Source organism: Lampetra fluviatilis, chromosome 2, assembly GCF_964198595.1.
Source record: "Lampetra fluviatilis chromosome 2, kcLamFluv1.1, whole genome shotgun sequence".
Taxonomy (NCBI): Eukaryota; Metazoa; Chordata; class Hyperoartia; order Petromyzontiformes; family Petromyzontidae; genus Lampetra; species Lampetra fluviatilis.
Window position 1 is genome coordinate 20,611,058 of NC_136276.1, and position 12,479 is coordinate 20,623,536.

General features: G+C 45.4%; 1 protein-coding gene across 9 annotated transcripts in view; it reads left to right on the top strand.

Annotated features, from left to right (window-relative positions):
- Positions 1-12,479, top strand: part of LOC144943983 (disco-interacting protein 2 homolog C-like) — a 132,559-nt gene that overhangs the window by 52,426 nt on the left and 67,654 nt on the right. For 8 of the 9 annotated variants that reach the window (XM_078871932.1, XM_078871956.1, XM_078871948.1 and 5 more), the window contains exons 2-3: positions 2,733-2,804; positions 11,856-11,969. In XM_078871932.1, coding sequence (XP_078728058.1) covers positions 2,733-2,804; positions 11,856-11,969 — 186 coding nt within the window. Of the gene's footprint in view, positions 1-2,732; positions 2,805-10,550; positions 10,657-11,855; positions 11,970-12,479 lie in introns of those variants that run through there. The other variant, XM_078871975.1, reaches the window with a different exon arrangement.

The window sequence follows — 12,479 nt, forward strand, 5'->3', positions numbered from 1 at the left end:
GCGCTGAATGTTTCGGGGGGGAAAAGCCATGGGCCAACCCTGTTGAGGTGCCTGGTTCTTCTCTCATTGGGGCCTACCTGAATTGGAATAGGTGACAAGGCCTTGGCCATTGCAGCACCGACGTTTTGGAACAACCTTGTGCCCTCAATATTATTATTGCTCTTTATTTGCACACAAAAGACAAGTGAAAGACCAACGGTGCAAATAAAAAAAACGAAGTAACAAAAAGATTTCGTTTTAAAGCTTTCGTGACTGCAGGGATTCATATTCTTGGTTCTTTTGGTAAAGTAACGTAGAAGGGAAATAATACAATGATAAAAATAAAACAATCAAATTGCAACACAAGCAATCATCATCAGGTGTGAAAACCACAGCAAGAACATTTGAAATAAGATTTTTGTCTTTTTCGTGAGAATTTAATTGTTTTATTTTTTATTATTTTGCTATTTCTCTTCTACGTGACTTTACCGAAATAACCAAGAATAACAACAAGATGTGCAGGTGAGGTTGGAAACCCAAGAGGGCTTATATGAAAACCACACCAAAAAAATTGCAATGCATAAACAAAACTGATTTTTCAATTTATTAAACAAAGCATACAAATTACAATTAAACGTGTTAAACTCAGTATAAAAAAAACATGTTTTTTTTGTATGTGCATGTATCCTGAAGCAGAAGATTGGATGGAACCACATTTGCCAATGTGACTTGTAACTTTGATCCGTAGCCGTGTATCGATAGCTCGATTTTAATGTGCAATGTTATTGAGGGGGACTGTGTTGTTGTTGTATTGCTGTGTTCTGGGACTGTTGTTGTGGTTTTTCTGCCTTGCCCAAGCTTCAATGTATACCTTAGTGTCGTGTGTGATGCACTGGGAGGCAAGACGTTTATTACACAACCTCCGCTAACACTTTGGTTCTCTAGCTCGGTGTAGTTACACCGTCGCTATGTGCGTGCGAGTTAACCCGAGCGAACGGGCCAGCCAGCACACACGCTCTCTGACCCACGATTCCCAGCTAAGGTTCAACCGACGAACGCAGAGCGACGAGTTCGTTTGCTTCTGACCTGCTTTGAAAGCAAGTGCACCTCTGTTGTCCTAAAACGAGGTGAACAGGTCAGCCGTGGTCACGGTGTGAGGCTATGTCGCTGTAACGTTGCCGTGGGCTTCTTCGGAGTGATGGTTTATATTTAAAACACAAATGGCTTTAGCTGTGCAGCACTATTCGTGTTTGGGAATGTTGAGAATTATTTAAAAGGGGCACGGTCGTGGTATGCACTAATTTTAATAAGTAACTCGAGCAAATGAAGCCTCACTTAAAATAGCCATATCTAAATTTGATCTGCATTGCAATCCTGTTGTTATTTGACCAGGTAAAGCCCACACTGAGCTATTTAGCTCTTTTCACAAAGTGACCAGGCCAGGAATGACATAGCTCAACGAAGTGGCTTTTCACGTGAACATATTTAGCAACCAAACGAGTCCTGTTTTTTCTACCCCAGCAACACAGCTACGTTTACATATGTAAAATGCGTAATGAGCTAGAGAATGGTGGGGGGGGGTGTGGGTTTAGCATGGGAGACTTGGGGTGTGTGTGTGCGCGCTTCACTGCTAATTGGCTCACGGCAGGGGGTTCCCTCCCAGCCAGCTGCCTGTCCCTCACACACTGTGTGGTAAATGGCTGTCTGTCGGTCACTTGGCCCGGTACACTCTGCTGTAGGGGGCAGGACAGACCGGGATGGGAAGGGAGTATCTGAAGCGCATATGTCTGAGTGGCGTGGAGGGGTGGCACCTCGGTGCATGCTCGTCCCTTTAAACGGGCTTGAGGTTTGCTGGATGCGATTGGCTGGGCCACGGGGGGGGGGGGGCGGGTCACCCAGGGGAGGAGAAGGAGGAGGGGATCCGCGTGGGTCTGGCAGCAGCGCAGGAGGCACCGCACGCCTCCCTGCACCGCAGTGGTGGTGGGGGTGGTGGTGGGTGGTGGTCGCTCTGCTTGTGTCTCCCAGCACCGTCTCGACGGGCCGGGCTTCTCAGGGATGTCGAATGATGCTGCTGTACGTCGAGGAAGGAAGTGACCTATGCTGTTTGGTGATCGGCAAATAATATGGCGCGTTAACGTATCGGGTCTGTTCGCACCTTAAAAACTAAAAAGTAGTCTGTTTACACAACCCATTAGCCCCAACGGAGACTGCATTATTTCAGCAGCATTGATTCAATACGAACAACACTCGGGGCTGCATTTGCTGAGAGTTTGCACTCGCAGAAGGCTTTGGGGCCGATGGGTTGTGTAAAAAATACTTTTGTGTTTGGAGAGATAGACACGTGAGGGCTATGTAGCGTCTGATTATTTATATACTAATATTCTGTGCGATGCGCGTGATTATCGTGTGTTATACGTGCTATGTGTAAAATGCTTAAACTACACGGGGTGGGTTTGTAGATTTGCATGGCTGCTGCTAAGTCTTCAATCCGGATCAGGTCATCATCGCCTGACTCGTTAGTTGAAATCTCATACACTGAGGTTATTTAAGTCACGGCAGTCGATATACTTATAACCGGGCTCGGTTATCGACAGTATTTCCAACTCGTCGCGTAACGTTTCAGCCGGTGTGTGGGTTTTGCTCACCTCGAAAGTGGGCGAGTCTCTTCGGAGGCAATGATCGCAAACAACTTTGACGACGCCTTGAGCCGTCGCCGCCGCGTCTCACACGCTTCTTCCCTTCTTCTTCGGCAGGTGACATCACGCAGAAGGGTTACGAGAAAAAGAGGGCCAAACTGCTGTCGCCTTACATCCCACAAGTGCAAGGTTGGTTCAAAACAAACGCGTCTGAACGTATCGTTACACCCCGCACTTGCAGTGTAATGCGCGTCCAGTACTACCAAGCAGTTCTCTGCCATGTCTTACTTCCTGGACGTATTTAAACGCGTGTTTTGTTCCCGTCTTAACAGTCATTACACTTCGCATCGGTATTTATGTTTATTGATGAATCGGTGGCTTAACCCAGTGAGTGGTCCTCAACGCGTTTTGTACGGCAGTTTCCGAGTCAACTCCCTCACCCCCCTCCCTCTCCTTGCCTACTTCCAACGAGGTTAGCGAGACCACAATGCACAGAGAGAGAGGTAACGAGTCCACGCCACGAGTCTACCCCGTGCGAGTAAGACGCGGGTTTCATGTTGCGGATAAGTTTGTTGTGCTTCAGTAAGGCGGCGTGTAGGCTTCACGTTGTGTATTAGTTGGATTTGTGTTCGTAAGGTATTGATTTCACATTGTGTGTCTTCTGTTAGTAAGTCATTGATGTCACGTGTGTTTTGTGTCAGTAACGCATTTGTTGCACGCTGTGTGTGTGTGCGTTTTGCTCTATTAAGACATTGATTTCACGTTGTGCGTTCGTGTGTTTGGTCATGGCAACGTGGCACTGACATTCCCCATCCTCATTTATTATACACTTCTCCTGCACGGTTTTCATGCCGCAGCCTACATCCCCTAGAACCTTAAAAACTTTCTAACATTACAAAATGACTCGTTCTTCTGGGGGGGGGGGGTAATCGTCACCTAAAGCGAGCCAACCCCTCCTCCCCAAGCATCACATCCCACCCAGGCAATTGCATTATTTATTATTGTGCTCTGAGGAATTTATCTCCTGTGTACTGATAAGATTAAAGGAATGAGATAAAACATTCTAGTTACTACTTCTCTATGCCCTTCGCCCCCCTCCCCCGCCTCTCTCTGTAAGCTCAGAGGCTCCCTTCACCTTCCGTCTATGGTAGCTGTTCCAGAAGTCATTTCTGGAGCAAAATCATTGTACAAATAAATACTTCACCCTCTAGGCGTCATTTCTAGATCACCCCCCCCCTCCTCCCTCATCTCATCTGCGGCATCTTATTTCTCGGTTTTTAAAATTATTATTTTTACTTGTTTACCCATGACCAGCCAGGAGGATCCTGACAGATTTTTTGCAGAACGGCGGGTGGGGGGGTGTTTTAAGTGTAATTCCTATTGAGTACATTGGATGTAATTTTGTCTTTCGGATGTTTGGCCAAATACCAGGGTCATTGTGTGTTATTTTTATCTGCCAATGGAAGGAAATCAAAAAACCCATACAGAACAGAGTGAAAACAAACACACTTTACTCAAAAAAGGCACAGGAATTGAACCCAGGTATTTTTTCTTGAGGCACAAGTGTTAACGCTGCGCCACCCTGCCACCCAAAATAGCCTTTGAAAGAGTAATATTTTCTTGTGTTTAGTTTGTTGTCCTTCTCCCCGCACCTCTGATTAGCGTGGTTAGCTGCCTATGGTGCGAAAAAAGTTCAACATACATAATACATATCTCTCGCCAGGCTGCTAAACTCTGTCAGTGAGTTTTTTTTAGACTTTCTTCAAATCATAGCAGCGAAGCGAGGGAACGCATCCCAGAATAAGATGATCGTTGAGTAGGAGCAATGAGATTAGCCCATGTGCAGAGAGGTGAGATTGATTATAGCCTCACAAACATCATGGGGGGGGGGGTTGCCAATGCTATATGGGGAGGCCGTCACCCTGCAGTGGATAGATCATGGCTGCTTCTTCTGATGATAATGCTTGAGCTTTTGGGCATGAAGTCTGATTGTGACCTCGTAATTTCCTCTTGTATGTTTTTATGCGAAAGAAAAATAGAGGTTAATCTGTCTGCTTTTACACGTGGCATGGATTGAGGCTGGAAAATTTTAATAGCCGGGTGATTTTTCCTTCGTTCTCTGTTTTTAAACACAACCTAATGGTTGTCATAAGAATTACACGTCGTCTTTTACGGCTTCAAACATATGGCCTCCGGTTTTTTTTTATTCCTGGGAAAGTTTTTTTTTCTTCCAGGAAAGCACTTTGAGCACGTTGATTTAAGAACTTTACAAAGACAAAGATCCCCCGTGTAGGCCTAAGTTGATCAAGGGGAGGCCCAGGACCAGTTCAGATAATCATCACTGTTGTTGCCCGTGAGCGGGAATCGAACTCGGCTCACCAGGTTCATCGCGCAGCACGCTAACCGCTAGGCTACCGCACACACGCACATATACACATTAATAGACTATAATATTTCAATCTATCAGTTTTTTCTTTAGCTTTGGAAATGCTGAATCATGATGTAGAACAGGGATATGAAATAGTTTTTTGAGCGTGGGTCACATTGACAGTTTCTTAGTTTTCAGTAGGCCGAGAGGGTCATGTGGAAACTTGGGAGGGCATGACTTCATATTCGCTATAACAATACACGTGGTAACGTGGCATTGGTCAAACAAATATCACAGTGTTGAAAGATTACCTGTAAATTACTCAAATGGGATTGCACAGCAACAACATCAACCCCTGCTTTGAAAACTTGGCAGGGTCCTACCGAAAAAAAAATCTCTTTGGACTCGCGTGAGGCTTTCCTGGGTTAACAAGCAGAGTAATAAAAATAATATTTAGTGAGAGTGACGTCACGCTCGTGAACAGCAGCAGGTGCCGCGTTCACTAAACGTTCACGCACCTTGGGTATCTTCATTTTACCCTGATATCAATACCTTGTATTTATTCCTTGGTAAATAGCTCGATTCGATATCTACATGCAGTTTTTATACAGGCAGACCTCGCTTAGCGCTCAAGATGCGTTCCTGGAGTAGTGAGCAATATTCGAATCGGTGCTGAAGATGGGTCATTATTCCATTGCATATATGGGGATGCGTTCCTGACAGCGTTATTTCTTCGTATGAGCAATATGCAGGCTTCTTTGGGGAATCGGTAATAGCGCTAATAATAATAATAAAGATGGTTTATTTTAGGTAGAGCCTGAGACTATCCTTGCAGTCACGAAAACTTCTAATCTAGAAATATCTTCGTCTTCTAGAGTTCCCACCTGGCTAAACCAATCACAGGCGGTGGGGATGTGGTTGGCGGAGAGCGTTCGTCGTATCTCATTGGCTGAGCGAATGATGGGGGGGCGGGTACGTTTCCTCGGCCAGCACTGCTGCGTGTTCTCACTCGCAAAGACTTTGTAGATTTTTTTTATTTTCTTAGGTCTTTTCTAGTAAAGCATATCTCCGGGATACAAAGCCCTATAACGAATCCGAGTTCTACGGGGGGTCGTATCAAGCGAGTTCTCCCTTGAATGTGATCTCAGTACTTTATTCAACAACGTAGCACACTTTTTAACGTTGCATCACGCATGATCAATGTAGTAATTGTAATCGTGGTTACCTACGATGCCTGGCTGAGTCGTGAAGTGCTCTCCTGCTACCACGCGTAATGAGGCATTGACGCTCTTCCCCCGTTTATACAGCCCTGCAGAGCCAGTGGTGGAAATTCCACATCCTCATAGCGGTGGCCAAGTCCATCTACAGGACAACCACTGTTGATTTCCCCACAAATACGGCGGTACTCACTTTATCGTCCCTTCTAGGGCTGGTGCCCTAAGTCACTTGAAATACTCTCACTCCATCGTGAGAGCACTGAAATGCCACAATTTGAGTTTCAAGGAAACCCTGACAGGCTCCGTTTCCCACACCTCAGGCCAATCGTTGAGCAGCTGGCCTACATGAGCTTCTTCATGACATAGTAGTTGATTAACTAGCAAATATTTGAAGAGCCTAGAGGCAAAATGTTCATTTGGTTTTTATTGACTTTTTAAGTGTACCGACAGATCTGAAACGTTAATGTAACGTCCATTTTATTTGTACAGTGTTCACCTACATGTATATTTATTGTATTTACACTAGTTTAACCAGATAATTCTCCCATGACTTTTCTGGTTACAGCCGCGTGGGTGTCGTTGCTGTGTCATCCCAATTGAGTAATGTGCAGGTAATTCTTTCAGCATCAGGACCTTTGGGCCAAGACAACTTACATTCTATGTCTTGTATCACTATAGCAGGAAACTGGAGAACCCAGACGACACCCATGCAGAACAGTGGGAGAGAACATGAACTACACGCAGAAAGGTGCCCCAGTCGGGTATCGAACCCAGGTCCTTGCCGTGAGGAAAGGCACTACCACTGCCACCACCCTGCCACAATAAAATTAGATATTGTGTTTCACTGGGAATGGTTCATCATTGTCATTTGCACAAACGTGTATCGGCTTCACTCGGAAGGCGGCAGACTGAAAAGTACACCGGGCTGAGATTGATGGCAGGGTAGGGCCGCTCTGGAACGCGTGTCTGTCTGTGTGGAGAGTAATTTAATGTTGAGACAGGCGTTGTGTGTCCACGGTACTTGTCAGCCTCGGGGATAGCAGCCCTGGAAGGCGCAGCCCATAGAAACACTCCGATGTTTTATTGTGAGCCCGGCGAGATCAGTTGGAGAAACACAAGGCATGGCACGAGTTGCTGTTTTTCCACAAAGGGTAGATCGACTGCAGTAAATCTTTCTGCACACTGTGAGACAAAGTAAGACAAAATACAACACTGCATCGTCCACCAATTGGCAACGTGAACAGCTCAAATGCAATTACATGATTCCCTCGCTCTACGCGGATTTGGTTTGTGCGATTTCGCGTTGTATATGCGACTTACCTTTGTCTACTCAAAAGTCGCTCTATGCAGTATGCGGTTTGAATTCACACTGCATGTTGCTATGCATGGTGCGTGCTACTCGGCAGACAGCTGCCTCGTGCGGTTTCGCATTTGTATGCCCCATTTTGGAATGCATCTACTACCGCATAGATGGAGGTAAACCTTTCCATTCTAATTGCATACTGATAGTTGTATTCAGAACACTGTGATCTGAGTTTATAATCAATTACATATTTATTGGCATTTGCTAGCACTGAAGTATAACTTGCAAACTGTCTAATGTTAAACACCTTCAGTAGTTTATATCCCCAGATTTGAACGATTGTGTTATTTGGTCTTTACATTATAGATGAAGACAAATTCGTGTAGTTGACTGACACAATATTCCACAGAGCATAGCTGTCTCGAATAAAACACACTGGCGTGGTTGACTACCTGTGGATTTTGGCCAAAATACACAAATGCTTGTGATGAATATTACATCACAAGCCATGCATTTGGCTCAGTCGGTGTAATAACTGTTTCCGTCTGATATTTAATTCTCTATTTAAAATTGTGTCTAACATGCATTAAGACTGTTTAGCCGGTGCGTACGTCTCCCAAAATGAGGACTTTTACGGCTCTAATTGAAATATTAGCTGTCATGCATCCAGAATTGTTGGTGTTTAAGGGACGGTTTCTTAGCGTAAGCCACAGCCATTTGAAGCTCTCGCTCCTTGATCATGCTGTTGCTGCTGCGGGCCAGGAAGAGGATGCTGAAGGTTAACCCAGCAGGACGGGCATAATTGTAGTCATGTCACTGCAGACGGGGCATCAAAGTACATCTTATGCTCAAAGGACACACAAAGTGCATTTAAAATAAGATGTGATTGCACCCGCTGGTTTGCTGCAAAATGTTCCCAACAATACTCACGCTGCCTTGCTTTATGCTGACACGAATTAATTGTCGTGCAGAATTGATGTGAAAGTTCCGAACAGAGATGTCCTTTATAATGAACAGATACATTGTGAATGCCAAACACCATTGCCTGCAAATGTTCTAAACAATCAGCGGCCAGTTTCTATCTGCTGCTGGCTAAATGCCTGCATTTTAAACGTGCCATCATATTCGTGTAGCTGCTGTCCCAAACGTCTTGCTTCATTTACACTGAGACCTCCTTTACCAGTGGCAAAATATAGTAGTAGGTTTTTACCCTTTAAACTGGTACAAAACTGACACCTTTATACGAGGCATCATGTTTGCAATAACCACAACACAAGTAGTCAAAATGCAAACAAAAAGAAACAACTCTGATAATGATAATAATATGCACTGTCCTTGAAGTTGATTGGTCCACACCCGAGACAGCTTTCCTTAGAGCCTAGTCTCCATTGGTGTTGGACGAGATGACGCCTTTTGACTACTTGTGTTGTGGTTATTGCAAACATGATGCCTTGTATAAATGTGTCAGTTTTGTACCAGTTTAAAGGGTAAAAACCTACTACTATGTCTTGCTTCATTGTCTTCTCGTTTGCCTGCCCGCCCAGGCCACCTTTGCCCCCTTTTGCGTATTGCATCTGCATTGCAATTTGGATTAACATTGTGTCTAAATTCCAACTAGCTGCTTGTGTTAAGATTCTGTAAAATTAACAAATGGGGCATCTGTGATGCAGCAACCGCGCAAATCGGAGGTGTGGGAAAGGACAACAAACTGAACGCAAAAAAACGGTTTTAAAGAAATTCGTTTTCAATATAGATTTACTGCAAGGCCCTTGCAATTTTCCACTGGGTGGAACATGTTTTCAACCCTAGATTGCCACCCACATGCAGATCCCCATACAGTAATGTAGTTTTTATAAAACGTCAGTGCTGTTTGTAGATGACTGCTCTCTTGAGAGCAGCACAAGCTACATGCGAGTACTACGAATGGGTTCCAACATTCCCGCTCTGCTGTATGGACAGAAGCAAAACTTCATAGTTTGGCATGACAGCTTACAGCTGACATATCATCTATAATATATTTTTCTGGATATTGCTTCCAGCGATGTGTTAATGCTTACAACAATATTTATTTCAATGTTTTTCCAGGTTAGTATCATGTTTACCGGTCGAGAATTCTCACATTACTTGTTGGCTGGCTTTCACACGGTGTCCTAATTAGCTCATTCAAGCTTTACTGGTTGTGTCCGGTGTGTTGCAGGTCCGGGTCAAACATTGTTTCGTCACCATTCGCCAGAAACTGTAATTGGATTATGTAAGGCACATTTAGGCTACTGTTTACTGGCATTATCCAATTTTTATGTTATTTTGAACAGTTCATTATGAACCAACGCTACACTGTGAGATCGTTTTTATGTGGTTGTGTGAAGACCAATTCAATCGGCTTATAAATCTGCTTTAATCCCTTTGAAGTTGATATCATTCAAAAGTCTATGGTTCCTGGCTGTAATTAACATAGCTATTTTTTAAACAAAAGCTTGGTGTGGCAGTGTGCCAATCAGTGGTCCAGCACACAGCTTGCCAGAAAGCCAGTGTATTCACGGTAGCGTTAGTGTCCGGTGGCGAGCCAATGGAATGGACCCCTTTACAAACAGGATTTGCTTTGTTTGCAGTGCTCAGTGAGTGCACCACTGCCCTGTGTCCGGGCAGGCGGGCAGGCAGGAAGCCGCAGTGCATGGGATGCACCACCAACAGCAGCAACAGCAGCTGACGCAGAGGCGCGGGGAACATTGGGCGGTGCGGCGAGCGAGACAGCCAGCGAGCGCGCGACGCACTTCCCCAGCGAGTACAAACCACAGACAGACGCGCCTTCCATCTGGTAGCTTCTCAGCCCAGGCTGGCACCAGCTGCTTCTGTGTCCCACAGCAGAATGCGCTAGGGTGGCCCACAAGTTGAACGGGGAGTTGCGGCGCACCTTTGCTTTCAGGAGCGCCTAGGCGGACGCAGCTGCCCTGGGGCGGCTTGCCGGACGGGTTATTGAGGAGGTGTGGGAGGCCGATCCAAGGGAGGGGGGCGGTGGGGATCAGTCGAGTAGCTGCTGCATTTCAGCGGCCAAGGGTCGGCTATAGCAGGGCGACTGATTATCTTGTGACCGCTAAGACCACTGGATACCACGGATTATGAGTGTACTTTTGAACCACATGGACTACAAAAAACGTAAGTATCCATTGGGAACAGTTGTGAGGGTTTATTTTGTTTATCGTGTTCATATACCGGCTACGATTAGTAGTCGACAACATGTATATTTACATTTATCAGTTCATGTACAAATTATTGAAGCATCTCATGGGTATTAAAAGGTGTATATGTCGATTATCTCCCTTTTCATTTATTACTAACAGATATGATTTTGTTCCCAGATAATTTGCAAATCAAACATTATTTGCTGATAACATATTTGAAGACAGTGGTAACTCAAAACAAGATACATTATAGGTTTTGCATATTGTTTGTGTCTCATCAGCAATGGGAGGAAGCATTGTGAATTTAAATTATCTTGTCTTCATAGCAATGATGCCATTGCGGACTTGTTGAGCAATGGAGGCATCCTGTCGAATACAGTCGTTTTGTCGTATTTAGCTCCATGTGTTTCTGTTGAAGAAGATGTGACTGGCCTTGAAAATGCATTACCACGCTTCATGTAATTGAAGTGCAGCTTTTCTAATTAATTAGCAAATCCAAGTTAAATTGCACGTCAAATTTAGCATTAGGGTGGGGGTCGTCACGCTCGTGTCTCACAGCAAGAAGGGTCTGGGTTCGATTCCCAACTCGGGTGCCTTTCTGCTTGGAGTTTGTTCTGCCCCTGTTCTACTTGGGTTTCCTCCGGGTGCTCTGGTTTCTTCCCATAGTAAAACAAATCTTTATACCAACGTAAACTGGTGTTGACCAACCATCCAATGTAAAAAAAAAATACTTGCAATTTACTCAATTGGGATTACACATGGAAGCTTGGCCCCCTTTGGTAATATTTTTTTGTTAGCTGGATCCTGAAAAAGTATTGAGACTCGGTGAGGCTTTCCTCACTGAGTAAACCCCACTGAGCTATATAGCTCTTCTTCAGAAGTGACCTGGCCACAAACGATAGCTCAATGAAGTGGCCTATCACATGTAAATGTGTTGTAGTCAAATACTCTAAACACGTGTTTCTAAATGTGGAGGGAAAAATCGGAGGACCCGGAGAAAAATCCTCGCGACCACGGGTAGAGAGACATGCAAACTCAAACCTACGACCTCCTGTATACCAGGCACCGTGGCACTACAATAGTTTAATCTGTCTCCTCACCTCTACCTTCACCCCCTCTGTCCATCCCCTTATCCCCTCTGTCACTATCCCCTTTGCCTCCCCCCCCCCACAGGGGTAGACCCCTCACTGCAGACAGAGGCTCGGACGCAGGCTGACCCTGCCCCATCGGGTTCCAAGCACAATCGTCGGAGGGACGCGGGCTCCCGTGATGAGAGATATCGCTCGGGTAGGCTCGCTGCACACACGCCGCTTGCTCCCTCGCACCTCACACGGCGTCCGCGCACGGTGCTTTGTTCCAGTCTGCTGCTTAAGAGTACAAGCCGTTAAAAACCTTGGCGGCGAATGCGTTATGCGCAGTGCGCTCTGCGTTATGCGGCGCGCGCGGCCTGTACTTGTGCGAATGCTTCAGCTCGGCATCGTGCTCGACGCAATGCATTTGGAAAGGTGATGCTGAGCCTATGCTTCTGAACAGAGTGCGAGTGGTTTTCGTCTAACAGTGTGTTGCCATGTGATTGTCATTGACGTTCGATTGTTACAAATGCTCATGTTAAAGTGGAGGAATCTTAATTTGCCGAAAAGTGTTAATTGTGATTGTCTTTCATGGCGGGGTGGCGGTGTGGTGGTGACAGTTGTGCTCCATATTCTTGAATTGGGTGCCTTTTGGTGTGGAGTTTGTATGTTATTTTCCCCTCTTCTGCATGGGTTTCCTCTGTGTTCTCCAATTTCCTCCGAAAGC